The sequence below is a fragment of the Triticum aestivum genome, chromosome 5A (assembly GCF_018294505.1).
Source record: "Triticum aestivum cultivar Chinese Spring chromosome 5A, IWGSC CS RefSeq v2.1, whole genome shotgun sequence".
Classification (NCBI taxonomy): domain Eukaryota; kingdom Viridiplantae; phylum Streptophyta; class Magnoliopsida; order Poales; family Poaceae; genus Triticum; species Triticum aestivum.
The window spans coordinates 264,295,310-264,316,297 of NC_057806.1; the positions used below are offsets into that span (position 1 = coordinate 264,295,310).

Below are 20,988 nucleotides of genomic sequence, written 5' to 3' on the forward strand. Positions count from 1 at the left end.
TCCAAAAACCCTGTGGGAAAAATATGAGGAGAATAGAACTTGATATGTTGTTAAAACTCCATTAAAACCCAGTAGGAAAATAAGGAGAAAATGATACAACATATGTTATTGTCTCTTTGATAACTTATATGAGAAAAACCTTGAGTATAAAACTCATTGGTAAGTTTAGAGGATAATTAATATGTCTTGTATACACCCATTAAAAAACCCTGTGGGGAAAAGTAGGATGTATGACATATATTCTTATGTTGATATTACCTCATTAAAAACCTTGATGAGAACCATGAGAGTAAACTCATAAAGGGAAAAGGAGTGCAATATAATGTTTGAACAGGTTATGATTTAGAGAGACTCTCCCCCTAATCTTTGCAAATCTCGAAGTCATCGCATACCAATCCCATGAACATATTTTCCAAATGTTGAAGCTGGGAGTATCGCATGATTTGACTTGCAAAATGTTTATCTTCCCTTTCTTTTGTAACTAATGGGGGGTAATTTAGGAGAAATATGCTTAGTGATATTGCTCTTTATGTAACCTATTTGCATTTGAGCAACACAAGCTGCATTATCTTCGTAGATAATGGTTGGAGACTCGATAGAACCTTTACCACATGATTTTTGTATGTGGTTTATCATTCTACGAAGCCACACACATTCAGTGTTGCCTCATATAATGCGATTATTTCAGAATGATGGTGGATGTAGCCACAAGAGTCTGCTTGGAAGATTTCCATGATATGGATGTCCCACCATGTAGGAACAAAAAACCAGTTTGTGATCTGGCATTGTGGGGGTCAGATAAGTAGCCAGCATCAGCATACCCAATCATATCAATGTCTGAATTTCTCTGAAATTGAAAGAATAGGCCAAGATCCTTTGTGCCTTGGAGATATCGAAAGATATTGTTAACTCCCGTCCAATGGCGTTTGGTAGGACTTGCGCTATGTCTAGCTAGTAAATTCACTACAAATGCAATATCAGGCCTAGTGCAATTTGCAAGATACATTAGCGCTCCAACGGCACTAAGATATGGAACTTCAGGTCCTAATATCTCTTCTCCATTATCCATTGGTCTAAATTGATCTTTCTCTATGTCTAGAGATCGAACTACCATAGGAGATTTGGATGGATAGGATTTGTCCATATTGAATTTCTTCAATATTTTCTGGATATAGGCGGTTTGATGAACCAAAATACCCAAGGGAAGGTGCTCAAGTTGCAATCCTAAGGAAAATTTGGTTTTACCCAAATACTTCATCTCAAATTCCGTCTTTAGGTGATTGCGTGCTTCATCAATATCTTGTGTGGTTCCAATGATGTTTAGATCATCAACATACACAGACATAATGCAAAGTCCAATTGCGGACTTTTTATGAAAACACATGGGCATACATCATTATTGGAGTATCCTTTTTTTCAAAAAGAACTCACTAAGTCGGTTGTACCACATGCGACCCGACTGTTTTAAGCTGTATAAAGACTTATTTAGTTTTACATAATATGTGTTGCATTTTGCGTTTGGATTCAGGATTGGGACTCCATCAGGATCCTTCGTGTATATGTCCGAATCAAGTGAACCATAAAGGTAAGCGATCAGTACATCCATCAACTATATAGATAGACGATTTTGAACTACCATAGAAATGAGGTATCGAAAAGTAATGCCACTCATTACTGGAGAATATGTTTCATTGAAATCAATGTCTGGTCTCTGCATGAAACCTTGGGCTACAAGCCTTGCTTTATATCTCACCACCTCGTTGTTCTTGTTTCTTTTATGAACAAAAACCCATTTGAATCCCACGGGGAAAACTCTGGGAGGTGTAGGTATTGCTTCAGTGAGAACCTTTCATTTATTGAGCGAGGCTAACCCTACTTAGATTGCATCCTTCCATTTAGGCCAGTCGGAGCGTTTCTTGCACTCTGCCATGGTCTTTGGATCATGATCATTTAGAAGGTTGTTTGCAACTGTAGTTGAGAAATATATGTCGACAATTGTAGACTTAGGATTGTAAGATTCTCTAGAATCTATATAGTTTGTGGAAATTTCATTTACCCTTGTTGACTGGTCGTGATTTCCCAATACGATTGAGTTAGGGTTTTCCGATGTCCCGGTCATTGAGTGCACAACTGAGCTGGGTTGTGGAGGTTGTCCTCCCACTAGGTGTATATTACCCATTTGATGATTATCAACACTAGGTTGGTTTACATTTACTGGTTAAGAGGGTCTCTTTCTCTGTTTCCTTTGTTGCTTTTGAGGAGCTGAATCCTTTCCCGTGGCCGTACTTCTCCCCCTCTTCCTTTGAACAGGGGGTTGAGTAGTTTTTGTTGGTACCTCCACTCTTTCGAGCACGTTTTTAGCAGGATTGTAGGATTTGGTAACACTTTTATAGTCAGTAAATGAATCTGGCAGGTTATTTGCAATGTGTTGCAAATTAATTATTTTCCAAACTTGAAGTTCAGTTTCTTGAGTACATGGATCAGAGGAGGAAATGCCTTGGGCATTCCAATCGATTTCCAGGCATTCTTTTTGGTACTTGATTTCTCCGCCTAATGCCGGGAAATGGTCCTCATTGAAGATGCAGTCAGCGTGATGGGTTGTGAACAGATCCCCCGTGAGGGGTTCAAGGTACTTGATTATCGACGGTGATTTGTACCCCACATGGATCCCCAATTTTCTGTGTGGTCCCATGGATGTACGCTGCGGTGGTGAGATTGGCATATATGTGGCGCATCCGAATTTACGCAGATGGGAAATATTTGGTAGGTTTCCACGTACTAATTGCAGAGGGGAAGTGTTGTGATATGCAGTTGGTCGCAATTGGATTAAGTCAGCGGCGTGTAAAACCGCGTGACCCCAACAAGAAGTTGGTAAATTGCAATTCATTAGTAAGGTTCGTGCAATGAGCTTAATTCTCTTAATTAGAGATTCGGCCAATCCATTTTGGGTATGGACATATGGGACTGAGTGCTGAACTTCAATGCCTAACGCCATGCAATAATCATTGAAAGCATGTGAAGAGAATTCAGCAGCGTTGTCCATTTGAATTGATTTAATTCGATTCTCAGGATAATGAGCTTGCAATTTGATAACTTGTCTCACTATTTTGGAAAATGCATGGTTTCGTGTAGATGCATCTATTAGAACCATGAAATACCTAAAAGGTCCAAACAATGATTGGATCAGACCACAAATATCGCCTTGAATTCGTTCAAGGAATTGTAGTGGTTCTGCTTGAATTTTAAGATATGAGGGTCTTAAAATTAGTTTCCGGGTAGCGCATGCAGTGCACATAAAATCCGAAGATTGTGGAAATTTAGATTCATTTAAGTCATGACCATTGGAATTGCAGATAATTTTCCTCATCATCCCACCGAGATGACCAAGGCGATCATGCCAAGTTTGGAATGCATTTACATTCTGAAAAATTACCTTAAATGCAACGTGTTCTACAGGTTTTATGTATGTGTAGTACAATCCTGATGATAAAGAGAGAATTTTCTCAAATATTTGTTTGCCATATCCTTTGTCTTTGGTAAAGAGGAGATATTGCTCTTTGTTATCTTCATAAGTTTCAATGTGGAAACCGTTTTTGCGGATATCTTTATAACCTATGAGGGTACGAGTTGAATCGGGATATAATAAAGCATCCTCAATTACAATTTGTGTACCAACAGGGAGGGTAAATATGGCACATCCTATGCCAGCGATTACCGCATCGCGTCCATCGATTGTTAAAATATCTCCATTCAATTTTGTAAGAGTTTGGAAATACTTTATTTCCCTAAGTATACAGTTTGTGGTGCCACTGTCCACAAGGCACATTTCCTCCACCATTGGATTGACTCCCGTAAAAATCTATATATTAAAATGTGGAATTTTCAGTTTAACGAAAAACACTTTATTACAACAATCTGATGGATGTAAACCAATGCAATATCTAAATGGAGTCAATTGACTAGTCAAAGTCCTCGAACATGTCGGCGGCGTATTCGGTCATCATATTCTCTGTGTCTATGGAGTCCTGCGATAGATGGAATTCCTTGTTGTTACTTGGTGCTCCTTGAACATCTTGAGAACAACCAGCTTCCTTGTTGTTATCAGGTTGAAGATTGAAGTGAGCTTCATATCTTGCTCCTTGGGCAGATCTGTTACGTTCCATGGATTGCAGGTAGAGGTTTACCAGATGTCTTGGGGTGCGGCATTTCTTGGTGACATGCTTGTAGCATCCACATTTCTGGCAAAGTTTAGTTTTATCAAACTTATTCTTTGTTATGCCCTTCCCCTTGTCTGAATTTTGTGGCTTGTTCTTCTTGTTGTGGTTGCTCTTACCCTTAACGTTCTTGTTTTGGCCTTTGAAAGAACCATTGAACTTGGTGTTTTTCTAAAAATTTGCATGTACTTCAGGCAGAGGAGCGGCCCCAACTGGGCGTGGTTGCTGCCTCGACGGGAGCCCAGTCCATTGGCGAAGCGACGAAGGCCGGCATCGGAGGTGCCTGGTAGGCTTGGTGGACGGCCGCGGGCGGGTTGCTTGGTCCTGCTTGATCTGCTGCGGCAAGGCCAAGGTAATCCTGATCACCACGACGACCACGGCGGCCGTTGCCTGGGCCCCAAGGGTGATAAATTCTAGCCCTGTGTCATCTGGCAAATCGACGGATTTCCCGTCACTTCTCTCTCGTCCTGTTCGTGCTCTGTTGGTAGAGGCATGGCTGATAATGTGTAAGAATTCAAGAGAAAATTTGTATTTATTAATTGTGGGCAACGCCCTATTTATACAAGGATTTGGGGCGCCTCCGGAGAAGCATCCGTTTACAATAGCCCCTGTTGGCGTGAAAAAACGCCCGTACGGACATGACAGAATCCTAACAACAATTAGCGCTAATGACACCGGTTTATTCTTAACAGCTACCGCACCAAAATTTGCGAATCAGTGATGCTACTTGGACAAATAGGAACTCCTATTGTGTCACTAGTTTTTTGTGTGAAGGGACTGTTCGCTCAGCATCCCATTTGTGTTTTAGCCTGTCACCATGATATAAGTTGGAACTAACAACTGCCCCGCTCAGCGTCCCCTTTGTGTTTTAGCCATGATTAACAAGTCACGAGTCGTATCCTCTTTTACTGCTGTAATTCAGGGCACTGTAGACATGAAAGCGACTAGGATACTCTTTGCTGTGACCGTCAGACCATACGGTTTTGCTTATGTGGTTTGACCTTTGGCAGGTATTGAATGATTAACAGATGCAACCACAAGAAGAGGCATAAGAGACGAGATGAGTAACAGATTATGAGAAAATTGCACTCGTCTTATTGCTGCATTCTACCAGTCTATTCCGCACATCTATAAAAGACTTCAAAAGATCTTCCAGCTAAATACAATGTAAACAAGATGACATTTTAACAGGGCAACGGTCAAAGCTGACCATAAAGAAAAACAATATTATGAACATCAAATAGTTGGTGTCTGTTTAAACTCCCACTCACTGCACATTCTTTGCAGTAACTTGTTTGCAATGCAATGATTCTGGTAGATCTCGGCCATTTCCCAACAAATATCGAGAACCTCCTGGTAGTGCCTAAGGCTGATGCTTCATGTTGCCAACTAGTGGGATCTAGCAGACTGTGGAACAAGCACGCACACATTCCCACTTGCCTATTGCAACTCCCGTACTATCTGTACAAATACCCAGCAGCGAATGCACAAGTGCGGGAATGACTGATTAACCAAATCCAAACCCTTCATTTGCCTCATGAATAGCCAATAGCAACCTCTCCTGCAGCTGGTCTTTGGATGTGTATTCAGGCAAGTCCAGTTGGTTAAAGCTGCAGCAAGCAGAAGCAGAATAGCAAATCAGTATATACCTAAATGAAACAATTATGGTTGCTGACAAGTCAAAAGCATAACGGACTAGTGAAGATTGGTTACCAAGTATGAGCTGAGGGCAGATGGTTGGTGCTGCCGTATGCCTTGTGTATCTGGAACCTTTGTGGCCCAGATATTCCTTGGAGCGCACTGAAACCCTCCAAAGGTACCTGCGGTTCAGTTCAAAGCGGGATCAGGAGTTAACAGGTACCCTAGAACAAATTTTCATAAACAATAATAGCTTCACAATTTAAAAGGTCGTGCTTTCACCAAATACCTTTGAAGTGCCAGTAACGAACTGGAGAAATCGAGCTTTGTCCTCCTTGCTGAAACCTTGTACAATTTCCCAGAACCATTGAATAACTGGTGAAGCTATGCTGTAGCCAGAATACTCGGTATTTGCCTTTAGGTCGTCCACTGAAAGCAGATGTACAAAATAAGTAGAGCACATGCAAGATCTAAACGGATCATTATAGAACTGAATTAACTCTTTCAACTCACAGTCAATATCAGGGAGTCCACTGATTAGCAGTTCAAACTCTTTGTCGTTAAAAATGGATATTAGCTCGCGAGGAATGAGCTCATTAAATCCTTCCATGAAAGCATTAATCTGAGGCCTAATTGCAGTGGTTAAACGATGCTCTGCTACCCTATCCACATATTCATGCTTGTTCTCCTCGGTGACCCTAATGTTACGCCCTCCAGGAATCAACTCACAATCAGTTACCTGCATAGAGTTGGTACTTACAGTCACCACATTAACCAAAGAGAGAAAGGAGCAAAACAGAGAGAAAGGGGGGGAGAGGGCGTACCTCAGCTTTCTCATATAATATCAGCTTCTCTTCATCTGCATCCATGCTAAATGTGAGGTCCAGGACATCACTTATGTCATTCTGCACAAAAGAAAAGGAAAATACGTCACATCTGGACAGTCAACAGTCGGCATAAACATAAACGTAGACACAAAAATACATACCTCAAGCATCCACTTAAGGTTTCTGTAGTAAGCAGGATCAATGGCTTCAATATCATGGTAAGTAACCTTGGCACCAAGTATGTGCTTGTAGAAAGATCTAGTGAAATGGACATCCAAAAGTTGGGCATCAAAGAGCGCTTTTCCAACCTAGGGAGAAAAAATTGTTAGTAGTGGTGGTGGTGGTGGTGGTAGCTGGTAGTAATAATAATATCAATAATCCTTTACTCACCACTCGTCCAACAAATTTGAAATATGAGAGGTGTTCAGTCTGATACACAGAGTTAGGGTTTGGTTGAAATGTCAAGTCATTTCCAACAGTCGTGAATAGAAGGGCACCCTTGTCAAAAATCACTCGTGATAGTAACTGATACCACTCTCTTGTGAGTCCACCGGCATCAATGCCTTCTTCTCCTTGGAAATGAACCGTGAGTCGACCCTTCAAGTCCTGGGGTGAGCGCATCCTAAGCTGATTATAAGAGTCTTCCAAAATGTACGCCCGTCGGACAGAAATTCTAACAGGACTGTGATGATGGTCATGCTGATGCTTAATTTTAGACCGGAAATATGCACGTTTGTTGTCAAAATCAATCAAGCGGGGGACCTTCAACATCAGAGAGAATGATTTTTCTAGCAACCCAGAGTTTTGTCGGATAAAAGCATTTAACAATCTTCTGTGCTTCTCCGAGAATTTAACAAAAGCAGTGTGCTTCTCATCAAGACTGGTATGGCTTGCAGATGATTTTTGCCCACTACTAGATGTTGAAGCATCCTCCATATCAGATGTTGAAGGCTCTTGAACAGCATCAGGTTGTCCTGGACGTAACTTCTCGCATGTCACAAAAAAGGATTCTATGTACGGTAATATATTCTGGGTTCCAGCAGGCAAGGGAGGTGCTACACCAGTTGATACTCTAGTTGCATTTGCAGAAGTTGGACTCAAATTTGATGTATATTCTGAAGAGCTCTCTATTTTGCTTATGCAGTGGCTTAGCTCCAACCACAATGCATCCAATGCTGTGTTAATATCAGAAATCTGGGACAGGGAATCTGAATGGTCCTTCTCTGCAAGAAGCTCTGGATCTTTTCTCTCTTGCAGAGATGTGACAAGAGAACTCAAGGCCTGCACAACTCTTAGAACTGCCATGCCATTGGCTGATGATGTGCTCAGAATTGCCTTTTCAGAATCTTCATACAAGTGAAGCTCATTCATGGCACAAACAGTCAAATTTTGCATCGAACGTGAAAGCTCATTTATGAAATGGCAACAGATGAAAGGAGCCAAAGCTACAATCTTTTTCAGAACTTCTGCTACAAGGAGATATGCATTGTCTGATAACCTGGAAACAAATAAGGACCAACCTATTAGGCAAGGATAACTGATACAAGAACATCTAACACAAAAACTTATCAAATACTAAAATAAAACTGAGCAAAACAATAGTGTGCATGATTATGGCAATGCAAGCCAATAGGGAAAACAAATTGTATAAATTACTGAGGAAGTTCACTGAAGTTAGAAGTTCATACCCATCATGCGCAAGCAATGAACATAGCAACCGAAGCTCGGCTTGCGGAAGGCTATGCAAAACAGCTTGCAGGTCACTTATATTATCTGCGGATGATTTACCACTATCATCTGCATTGGGCTTCGCTCCAGATGATCCAGCAACACTGGCATCCTCTTGGGCATCTTGTATTGCATTCTCAGGTCCAGACGGTCTCTCAGATGAACTTTCCAACTTAGCTTGATTTACTTCATTCTCAGCATTAAGCATGACAACTTCCAGAAGATTGAGTAACTACAAATATCAAATGATTAAGAAAAACTCAACCAAGAAAAATATCTATTTCGAAAATGGTGAAAACAAATTGTGAACCTGTTCAAGATGAGCTACACTTCTCATATAAAGAGGCTGATTTAATAGAGTCAAAAGTAGAACGAGTGCAAAAGCACTCTGTTGTTCCCCGTCTTCCACAAGGACAGCCTTTCCATGCCTCTGGTCAAGTGTTTCAGTATGGCAGGTGGGCGGGCAGGGGAACCGAAGAAAGAGTAAGAGCTTAGCCACATTTGGATGATTTCTTGCCAGGTATGTCAGAGTTTCCAGCACACGGCGGGAAACCAGTGGTGGCACACCTGTTTATCGCAACAAAGAAATGACAAGTCAGATAGAATTCTCAGCAAATATATAGCAATGGAACAATCAAACTGACAACAAAAACTGAAACAAGATCAAAATTAATTACCATCTGAGGATTGAGGGCGTGAATATGTGATATTTGCATGGCACCCATATAGCCTAAATGACGGCTCTGTTGCATCAATTGATTTCTTAGAAGAGCCCTGCAGATCAAGCATAAGCATGTCCACCAGAATTTGAACCAGCGACTTTCTGCTTTCCCGGTGAGCACAAAGGTTCAAGAGAAGCCTCTGCAGCTGGCCCTTGTATATAGGCTGTAGATAATAGAGGCAAAAGTTATTATTACTATGCATGCACCACCAGAAACAGTAGAACCACCAGACAAAGAAAGGGAATTACCTGGACAACTCGAAGTAATCGTATAAGAGCATTGAGAGCATCCTTGTCAACAAGAGGAGTCCCTACAGTTTCAATTAACTTGCTGGCCGTTTGACGGGACGAATCACCAGTATTTCTTTCAAGGCCTGAACCAATGATATCACCACGACGAGAGGACTCTCCCCTCCTGTTCCTGGAGTTCATGCCAAATAGTGAACCGCTGTGATATCGATGAGCAAATCTCTCACGCAACATGTTGGCTTCAGCAACTAGTGCAGGTGTCAATGTAGCAAGTAGAGTATCAGGAGACGTCAAAAGCACCTGGAATAAAAGCAAATCAAATAATAGTAACTGAAGATAGAATCATAGAGCAAGTTATGCCAAAAAAAGCTTCAAAATGAGACAGATCAATAACATGATTATACCTCCTCCCGTATTTCCGAAGGGAAGGTTGCAATAATTGATACAGCGTCCATTTCAACTGGTTGTCCTTCAAGCTCTTGAGACTGTTGTTGCAACCGTTGGGCACGTTGTTGAGCTAGAACCTCTTCACGTATATCAGGTGGCAGTGCAGCAAGGAATTCAGGATCAATGTCCGCATCATGCTGAGGCTGCTCACTGGAAGTCTGAGTCACTTGATTTTGACGTGAAGAAAGAACTTCAGCCCGTAAATCCTCTGGAAGAGCCTCCAAAAATGTAGGATCTATTGAGTCAGTCCCAGTAGCCCTGTTAGGCTCCTGATCCCCCTCACTGGCATTCTGATCGGATTCCTGGACTGTGTTTTGGGGGATCTCCCTAACACTCTCCAATGATATGTCCCTGCTGCTGACTGGTACTGCATTTCCAGAAGGCCTCCGCGATCGAGTAGCTGCCTGTACATCACCCAGAGGTGTCCTGTCTGAAGCGCCATGCCGGTCACCATCATCATGTCCTTCAACACTTCCAATTTCCACATCTAAACTTCTGAGGCTTTCACCTAGAGTAGCACCACTACCACTGCTTGCTTGGCTTACTGCTTCCACATCACGGACAGCTGTGTCACTACGTTCATATTGCATATCTGCGACATGCTCACTTGCATTGGATGCATCTCTTTGAAGTTCATCACTGTGAGGAGCTGCAGGACCAGCACTTGCAGAGCCATCCACCTCAGACCTTACTGCAGGAATATCATCGTTTTCGTTGTTTTCATTTTGTTCTGCTGATCCTTCCCTTGCATCAGTTTCTGGCCCATGGAAATTACTGGGAGGATCGTTTACTTGAGCATCAACAGCAGGTGTGCTCTGCTCATCAGGATGTTCAGCCATAGGCCTTCTCAACTGAGAGAGCAGAAGTTCTTCAATGCCTTCAGGTACTGTAGGGGCAGCAGATCCATTGCGTTGGGGGCCATCATCCAGCCACATATTAAATCGGTGTCCATTCCGTCCACTTCGCAAGCTTCTGAATATAGCGTCCAAACGGGAAGAACTATTTTCCTGATTCCGATCAGAGAAAGCCATCTCAACTAAATTTTCTGAAAAGAGACAATAATTTGGTTAAGCTATGCATGATCTCCCAGGCTGGAACAGTTTAAGAAGGTTAACTGCTTAGGCACTGCTTGGATGCATAGCATTTTTAGAAGATCTTTAAAAAAACACAGTTTCTCAAAAAATGGAGTTTAGAAATCATTTGAGGTGTTCCGCTTCAAGTAATACGCTTTGTAAACCGTAGTATTGCTGATACAATAGTTTTTTGGAGTAATAAAATATCCACTCTTGACTTTTTTTAAAAACAAGAAAGCAATGCTACATCTTCCCGTCTGGCTCCATCTACAGAACCGGAGCAAAAAATGATGTTGAAGCTGTACAGGAGAAGTTTATCATGCCAAAATTATCACGAAACAAGCCAACAGGACAACGGATATACAAATAAAGCAAGCAACAGACCAATATGAGCTAGTTATAGCCTATCAGTATTCACATATATTCAGGCAAGCAGATGAATTTTGTTGCTTCACATGCATACTGTGCAATTTTGGTTAAACTTTCTCAATTTCAGTAATAATATGTATATACACAAAATACTCTATGAAATAGTGCAGGTGCCAAACACCTAGTAGTAGCTTTACAAATACTGCAGGAAACCTCACTATCTGCATACTGTGGTATATTGCAACTAGGACTTCAAACACTGGTTTTTGGAAACTGTGGTTTTAGAAATGACCTGCATCCAAACAGAGCCTAAAATGTGTAAACAGAACAAATTTACGAGGATACCTGGTTGCCTCTGTTGTGGAAGTAACATCGAAGGTTCCTCCAAGAGTGGGTGGTCAAGTACACCTTGGTCACTTGCTCTCCCAAGCAGATTGTATATAGATGTACTACGGCCTTGCCGTCTTGTGCCAAAAATGTCCAATGGCATTACACGCAGTGTATCCCCAGAAACATTGTTGCTCCCCCCAAAAACCTCAATATGGTCAAACACATTAATTCCATTGATCCCCTCCTCTAGGCGAAGGATTACACCCTCCTCATCCTCCTCATCATCATCTTCTTCTTCTAGCAGATCTTCATCAAATTCTTCTTCATCAATCTCACGGTCATCCTGATCCGTGTCAGCATGAGATATCTGATGGGCATCGTCTTCCTCCAGGTTGTTATTTTCCTCATCATCATCATCTTCATCAACCTCCTCACCATCATCGGCTGACATATCTTCATCACTGTCATCTTCATCTTCAGCCATATCATCCTCTCTATTACGTGGTATATCAAACCGAATATCCATTGTGGACTCATTTCCTGTTCTGTCTTCAGCAATCTCATGCATAAAATCATCTTCACCATCATGGGCAAAACCTCCATCTATATCACGGTCATGATCCATCTCATCTGCCACTGAATCTGAACTTCTTGAAGCATGAACAGCATTGAAAGTTTCCCTGTGATCAGTTACCATTGCAGTTGGTTGAGAAGTTGTGTCAAGAACCTGGAACCTATTTGATGATGAATCTACATTGTTCTGCTCCAAAACAGTCTTTGATGAGTTCTCTCCTTTAGCATTAAAATCTGCTAAATGAACGTGCTCCTTAGTAACCACTTCAAGAGCCTTGACAATACCAGTTACAATCTTTGCTGAATCAGAATGATCCAAATCAAGAACCTGAAGGGTTTTCGTTAAACACTGGACAAGGCCAACCTCAACAAATGTAACTACAGATTCTGCTGAAAGTGAGGAGCCCGTTGGTGAGCGAGCTGACAGAATATCATTGAGCAAATCAACATAAGCATTCATTCTCAACATTGGAGGTTTGCAACCAGTAGAATTGTCTGTGAACTCAACAAATATACTGCAGATTTCAGAACAGATCCTTTTTCGTCCTTCTGAAGAACGAATAGATGAAGCCACTAAAAATTGATTACCCCTTGTTGCCAATTTGTACCTCCAATCACCATCAGGCTTCCTTTCTTTCTTTTGCTTTGTAGCATGTGGAAGCAAATGCTGCAATATATGATTAAATATTCCACCACTGGTCCGAGTAGGACCTCGCGTGCTGCTGAACTCAGCATCGTGGCGAAGAACAACTTGAACCGAAGAAGCATAAGTTAATAGTACATCTGTGAGCAGCTTTAGGACAAATGCGTTTTTAGCCAGACATGCAGTAGCATCTTGGATTGCTTGCTTGGACTCTTCATGTGTGACAGCAACAGCCTTCCCTTTACCTTTTGCTGAACTAGAGTCAATATCCATGTCCATGGATGACGAACCATCAGATTGGTCCTCAGCTCTTTGTGGTGGGACAAAGGACATGACTAGATCTAATAGATGCTCAATAACAGTGACAAAGGTTTGTGGTGGCTTGCGATGAGATTTCATATTCCTTGCACTGAAATCAGATTGTTTCCCTTTGGCACTTACAGGGGATGCCATAACCATGTCCCCTGATGTTATCTTTGTGGCAACACCTGATGATTTATCCTTATCAACCAGCTTATCCTTCTCTTTTTCCTTGCTCTTTTCCTTCTCACGGTCCTTCAATAGAACAACATACGGTCTATCTCCAACCATCTCAATCTGGCACACAGCTTGGGCAGCTTTCATAAATATCACTGGGTCCCTGTATACAACAAACGCCAAATTTTGAACAAAATTACGTGGTGTAACCCTAGGATTTGCATGCCGATTAGCAGCCGTGACAAGACTATGGCGTATCTCCAATTCCATAGCTTGCTGAAGAGTATGGGGATCCTCCAAAATATGACGGATAATTGTAGAAACCACACTGTTGAATCCAGAAAATAAGCTACTTGTCGGCAAACTTAGCAACGCATGTAGGCCACCAGACTCGAGAAAACTGATAGCAGCCACATGGACTTTCGTCAGTGTAGCACACAACTGAAGAATAGCATGCATTGTACCGGAAGGCAACTGCTTCTGAATGCACTTACAGCATACCCTCAAAAGTTGATCCTGGTCCTCCAAGTCCAGTAACCCTACACTTGAGGAAGATTCTGAATCCTTCTTCTTGCTGTCATCAATCACAACAGATGTTTGTGTAGGTGAATTATCCTTTTTGAGAACATCAAGCTCAGTAACATCTGGCAACTTGGGTTCCAACTGGAGCATTCTATCAACAGAAAGGAAACAGGAAGTAACCCAATTGGGAACCTTGGTTGTTTGACCTTCCCTTGGCTCCAACTCCCAGCTGCACAGCAGATTCAAAACAACCTTGACAAGACCAGCCTTTGAGGCAACTTCACGGGCAGCGGTATCTCCATGGAGAATCAAAGCAAGAACATGGAAAAAAGCAGATAGTGCAGTGTTCTTTAAAGGATCAGATGCCACAAGACACTGCTTCAGATGATCAATCAAATATGTAAGCACCTTCACACGGTTTTGGCCGTCATTCTGTGAGCTGATAGTCACAAGCATATCCCGGACAGGAAAAGCTAATGTTTCCTTTGCCTGTAGCAGCCTAAGACATGAAGATAATACTTCATCCATGGGAGGGAGCTGAACATTTACTTCCTCGAGCTCAAGATCATTAGTTCTGTCATCTTCCTCTTGAACAGGTGTATCAGAATTCCCTAGAGACATAGCAAGAGCTCGAGCAAGTTCATCATCCTCTGGTGGTTCCTCCGGGTGTGAGAACAACCAGTCAGTCGCGATCTCAACGCTATTTGTTCCAACCTGTCTTAATGCTTCTTCAGCTCTGGCACGAGAAAAGCCCATCTCTATAATCAAGGAAATTGCATTCTCGTCAGGGGGTGGACCAGCCAAACGAGCAGCCATGTTGCTAACATTGTTTTTTACTTCTACCCCAGAGTAAACATGCCTCATGATCGATGTGACTGAACTGATTAGCTCAAGATTGCATTCTGGAAACTGTGGATGGGCCCATATGGGAAGAACAGTCTTTAAGACTTTAGATTGAAGCAACTTCATGAATCTCTCTGCATCTTGTGGAAACCTGACAGTTCCACTAAAAATAGGTTGCTCAAGTAGTTGTCTTGTCGATGAAGAAAGAACAAATGATGATGTTACGAGATGGTCCATAGCTGCACCATAGCTGGAAAGGGGGCCATAAATCCATGAACAATCAGTATCCTTCTCTTCCATCCCAGTTTTACTATCAGTCTCCATAGGTGACGAGGGTGGCCTGTTCATTGCAAAAAGCAACTCACTGGTAGCTTCAAATGTGGTTAAGATAGCCTGAATTACACCACGGCAATAAAAAGAATTCACCATGATTGGATTACATGATTCTGGTCTGTCCAACAATATCCCATCAATAAACTCAACAACCTTTCCAAGGTATCGGCACTTTGTAGCAACAGTAATCTCCCTCTCTGGACTGATTGTATGCCCCTCAAAATTGAGGTGCTCCAACACGATAGAAGCAATATTGCTAGCAACAGACACAACAGATGGAGGTAGATTTATAGGACTGTTCTCACGGCGAGATGTAAGCAGCATTGCTTTCCCAAGCTCCATAAACAGATGGTTAATATGGTAAGAAAGTGACCTCATCATGTCACAGCAGGATGAATGCTCAGACCTTTTCTTGTCCTCTTCTGACTTCGCATTTGCATCAGATGAACTGGATGGCTGATCCTGGGAACTTGAGGGCAACCCTGTACTAGGGTATCTATCAGCACCAACTCTGTGAGAGTCAGTAGCTGCACGGCCCATATCACGATAGATATTGATAAGGTCAGACACCTGAGACTCAATGTTCCACCCAGAGCCCCGTCGCCTTAAAAGAGGATCAAGATATTGCCTAAAGGAGGTGTATCTGTTATCATCAGTGTCGCCCACAGCAGCATCAACTTGCTGGGCCTCATTTGCTGAAGGAGAACTAGCTTCAGGCTCTATTTTCTTCTCATCAAAAAGTGAAATTTGCCAAAGCACTTCCCGGTGAACTCTTCCAATATCTTCCAGGACATCCCTGCTGACATCACCAAATTCTGAGAGTAGAGCGTTCATCCAGCGGTTGTCTTTTGATGCCGCTAGGAAGAGCAGAAATTCAACAATAAAAAGTGATGGAATGGCTCCTTTTTCCATCTTAGTCACTTCACATGACCTAAAAACTGTATCAAGTTCCTGTAGGGCATTCTTCAAGTGCTCCTTTAAAGAGGAGCAGAATGCACGCGCAAGTGGAGTAGAATGCTGTTGAGTAAAGCCCTTAAATACCATAGTGCTGTGCAAAGCAATAGGCATCCCACCAGAAGATTGGGTGATGGTAGGTCGCAGCAAGAGTGTCAACAGAGTCTGTAGACCTCCCTTTTCTACAAACAGCCTGCAAGTTTCTGAATTTTCCATTGTCCTGTGCACCAATACCATAACATGGAAAATGCTCAAATGAGAAAACTGCTCATCATTAGTTCCATCTGTGCCAGAATCCATGGCACTTACTAAATCACGCCCTTCAACATCTGTTTCCATATCTGTTTTTTCTTCAGCGCTGGCTGCTTCAGTGATTTTATCACCACGAGGACAAGAAAGTTTGTTGATTATTTCAATGATGATGTCAACACCAGTACTTCTAAGGGACTGCACATGACGAATAAGCTCTTCCACTGCATTTGCTAAAAGAACAACACCTTCATTCATTGGTATCAGATATTTCTTACTAGTGAACGTCTCTACAAGAAAACGCAGCGCTGAAGTTTCCCTGACAGACTCAAGTCCTTGGTTATTAAGGCAGATTGCGCCCAGGCCATTGGGTACACATATAAGAGCTTTACAAGATGGTATCACCCCAGCAGTCACTGATGACAGGAAAGCATCAGGAAGACCAAGTTCCTTCAAAGCAGGAAAGCATGTAGGATCCTTATGTATTATCTCACTCATAACAGTAACTGAAGAGAAGTATATATCACCACCAAACTTTCCAACATTCTGGAATATAAGGGAAAGTGACATGGGCAAAGAGTTATCATTGGAACTTTGAGAGCGAGCAGGATTCGCAGGAGAATATGTAGCGGAACCTAATGCCTTGAGCAAAGCCTTAATCAGTCGCTTCTGTGAGTACAGATGGTCATCTTCTGATTTCGATGTATCACTAGCAACCACTGAAGTAATTTCAGCAACACCAATAACACGCTGCACCTCCACATGTAACCTCTGAGACAAAAGTTCTACACCACCCAAATCTTTAAACAGGGAAACAGCAGGGCTGCTGTACTCCATCAGCTTCTGAAGGGTCTTTACTGCCAAACAGACAAGATGCATGTGGGAAGGATCCTTATCTTGCAGGAGAGGCAGAAGAGGTGGAACCATCCCTGAACCCCTAACGGTGGTCCCAGAACTCGAAGATGACAGCACATGAAGCAAAAAGAACTGCAGAAGGGCATCAACAATTAAAGGAGATGAAGTATCATTAGGGCTACTGAGGGATGATATTGCTTTCTGCAGAACACTGAGCAAGACCATGCGGTTTCCACCAGCAGAGATGATACTTGAACCGCTCAGTATCCTAGCTCGCTCATGAGATGATGCATATGCTGCTAGCTGTGCTCCCAGTGCAAGCATAGCCAGTGCACGAATGGGCCCAGGAACAATATCTTCTGAACGAACAAGCCGGATTAACTCATTTATGTACTCCGGCTCATTTGTGAAGAACGATGTCAGTTCATCATGGGCATCACTGGATTGCACGAGAACAATGAAAGAAAGGAGACTTATGCGGCTATATAGCCTGCATGTCCTCGGAGAATTAAAAGCATGTGCATATCTTATCCTTGTAAACAAGGCAAACCGGTGCTCTGGAGGCACATTAAACTTGTTGATACATTGCTTCAATATGCTCAAGTCATCCTCCTTCCGAAGGTGCAGGTCTGGCATATGTATCACACAGAGATTAGATGACTTGTCATTGGCTTGGTCAGAATCTTGGACAGGTGCCAAATTATACTCAAAATGAAGAGTGGACCCAAGACGATGCTGTGTGCCATCATATTTGTTCTCCATGTCTGCTGGGAATAAGCACAACCCCTCCAGCTGATTTCGCTCATTTGCCACAACACAGGAATACAAGCCTAGACCTTCCTCCTTGCTACCCCATCCTTGGGCCAATGATAGAAGATGGCTATTTATAGCTCCACAGCTGATCAGTTTCCCATTCATATGTAGTTTTGAAGGATTTATTTTCACCACTGAAGCAAGAGTTTCCAAAGCCGCAACAACTACCTCAGGATCTGATGATGTCAACAGATTCTTAAAATGCTGATACAAGGAGTAGATGGCAATGATCAGTTTAAGTGGAATAAAAATAAGGGTCTGAAATTCCCATCTCTGGGACATTAGTAAAGAAGTTCAAACGCACATAAAAAAAAACACCAGCTTACCTCAAGACCAGCAAAAGTTGTTTTGTTCTGGCAATTTTCCAACACAATTTGCATAACTCTCAAAATTTGTAAGATGGTATTTTTTGTCAACGGTTCACTCTCAGACATATCATCAGACAAGAGAAGATCCTTTCTAGAAGAGATGTATGTCTTGAAATACGTATCAAAATGCATAAACAGAGGCTTCCAATGGTGAAAATTTCCCTGCAACCAAATGTTAACAGTAAGCAGGTAAGGAAAATAAGTGTAAACATAATTGAAATCAAATTCAGAAGAAGTAAAACTGTCACCTTATTGAACTCCCAATGGAAGCCTGATAGTGGTATGGCAATGTCATGTAGTGGAATATTGATTACACGATCAATAAATGCTTTAACTTTTGCTGGCTGCAAAAAATAGAACGTGATTTATAACCAGTTTATAAAAGGTGTTCCCATGATACAAGACAAATGAATTATGTATATAAGCACAGAGGTGCACATATCGCAAAAAAATCACACCTCATTCAAAAAAACACTCGAGAAACAAGCATACTTACTATGATGTCACGCAAACCTTCCTATCATACCTAACCACTTGATCCTGAAAATGTGAGGGAACTATTGCACCTTTGCAAGAGTACGATATCCACTAACTAAACATTTGTGTTCTATTCTAATACTAGTATAAGAGCACAGTTGACCATTGCTAACTACAAGCTGAATAGGACACTGAAGTCCATTGAAATAGTTCGTTACAAGTGGCCCTCAGATAGTATTTACCCTCAGACATTAGAGCACAGGTTTACTATAATCTAATTCGAGCAAGGTCCCTAGTATTTTAGACCATCTGAAATTCTGGCTACACCCTAAAACATACAAACCTTTAAATTTGAAACTTAGTACTGATAATAAAAATTACAGGGCACTAATGCATCTGCAAAATCAAGATACATATCTTCTAATCAACTACACAATCTAGAAACAAAAGAAAAAATAGCAAACATAATACCTTTTAAAGCCATTATTATTATAACCTAAACTACCTCTGAAACACATTGGTAGCCTCCATGAGTTAGAAGTAATTACATTATATTTGAACCAAATGTGTAACCTCGACTGAAATGCTGATAACATGTACAGAGAATCAACATGGAAGCTGCTATCGAATGTCTTATTTAGGTGTACAAATCACAAGCATAGATGGCCACGTTACACAATAGTGATATAGCCCTACAGTCAGCGAAAACAGGATGACAAACTCCACATGAACAATACAACAACCACCACAAGTATTGTCCTTTAACAGGCACATCAGACAAAACCACAACACAAAATCCAGAAAGTTGGAGGGCATCCAGTTGCGACCCATAAGTTCTGAAGAAGGAACAACTACACGCATAAGCACAAACAGCATGGAAAACAAACCCTTGTACGTAGAACCCATCAATCAAAACTAGTTTGGTGCTTCTCAACATGGTATGAACCTCATGGAGGGACATACGCCACAGTTAGATTAAGATCCTATGCGCTACTGCACTTGATGTACCAACAAAAGGCACCACATTAACATAGGTATCGCACTTATACAGGTGCATGTAGTGGTAAAAGAATAGCACCACAACAGTGCCAGCATAAACATAGGATCCTTCAGTGGCAAAACGTTGTAACTTTTTCTAAGATAACCCAATCACAAACACCTGAACAAGAGATCACCTTAAACACTAAGTACTAACCGCAGCACCACTTCCCACGCTTCATACCAATCCCCGAGAGAGGCTCATAAACCGGAACACTACCACAGAACGGGCACCAAAGCAACGCCGGCGTCAAATCAAAACCCTAGCGTAAGACCTAGTGAGGATTCAGCCAAACTAATCATGTTCGCACCAACAACCACCCCGATCAAAACCCTAAAATTAAGAACGCGAAGGGAATCGGGGGGGGGGGGGGGGGGGGGGGGGGCTCACCGGCTCGGACTCGACTTTGATCGCCGGCGACACGGCGCGGCTGCCAGACAGGATCTGCTGCAGCCGCAGCGGGAAGCTGGCCCTGTGCGCTGCCATCGCCGCCGCTGCCATCTCCGATCGGGATTTCTCACTTGTGCCTCACCTTCGCAACAAACACAACGCCAAAACAATCAGCGCAACGAAGAAAAATACCCTAAGTATTTCTCGAAGACCCGAGGCCCGATCGCGGTAGCAGGGGGCGGGGGCGGGTACCTTCAGGGTTTTCGACCGACGAGGAGAGCACATCGGCCGCAGAGGCGGAGGCCGCGGGGATTGGGAAGGGAGGCGGCTAGGCGGGATTCGGAGAGATGGCTGAGGGAGGAGAGAGAAGAGGAGTTGAGGTGTTTGGGTATGAAGAGAGGGGGGAGAACCTGGGGAAGCGGTGCTTTTGTGAAGGGCGAGGAGGGGACGAGAGAAGAGGAGGCGCAATGTAGGTCACGGGCGCGGCGCGTGACAAGGCTCTGTTTGGCTAGGTTTTCCAGCTGTACTTCGCCACGACTTTTCCTTTTTTTTTCCTTTTTTTCTTTTTTTTCGTTGATATGTTGGTTTTTTATGGAGGCTTCTACGCGTTGGCCGGCGGATCTTTTTAAAAGATCCACCGCCTCGCGAGCCGTTAAATACGATAAAATCAACAAGCGGCTGGATGTATTTCCTTCTTTGCAACAATGATTTTGTTACGAAAACTCTTAAAACACATATTGTATTGCGGGATTTATTTTTTGCAACATAGGTCGTGTACTCGTGTTGCAGCAAACTTTTTTCCTATCTTCTTTTTTGCAACAAAGGTATTGTTACAGAAAAACTTTGCATCTGAGGT

General features: G+C 42.4%; 1 protein-coding gene across 1 annotated transcript; it reads right to left on the bottom strand.

Annotated features, from left to right (window-relative positions):
• Positions 1–5,289: 5,289 nt before the first annotated feature.
• LOC123102925 (E3 ubiquitin-protein ligase UPL2) lies at positions 5,290–20,624 on the bottom strand. The gene is made up of 18 exons (XM_044524397.1): positions 20,385–20,624; positions 20,133–20,274; positions 18,475–18,570; positions 18,185–18,388; positions 11,612–18,062; positions 9,782–10,869; positions 9,378–9,677; positions 9,085–9,292; positions 8,718–8,974; positions 8,368–8,639; positions 7,070–8,177; positions 6,841–6,987; positions 6,677–6,757; positions 6,366–6,591; positions 6,142–6,281; positions 5,928–6,034; positions 5,738–5,824; positions 5,290–5,621 (listed from the first exon to the last, which is right to left on the bottom strand). The coding sequence occupies exons 2-18, from the start codon at positions 20,241–20,243 to the stop codon at positions 5,414–5,416; spliced, it is 11,091 nt and encodes a 3,696-aa protein (XP_044380332.1). The 5' UTR covers positions 20,244–20,274; positions 20,385–20,624; the 3' UTR covers positions 5,290–5,413.
• Positions 20,625–20,988: the final 364 nt, after the last annotated feature.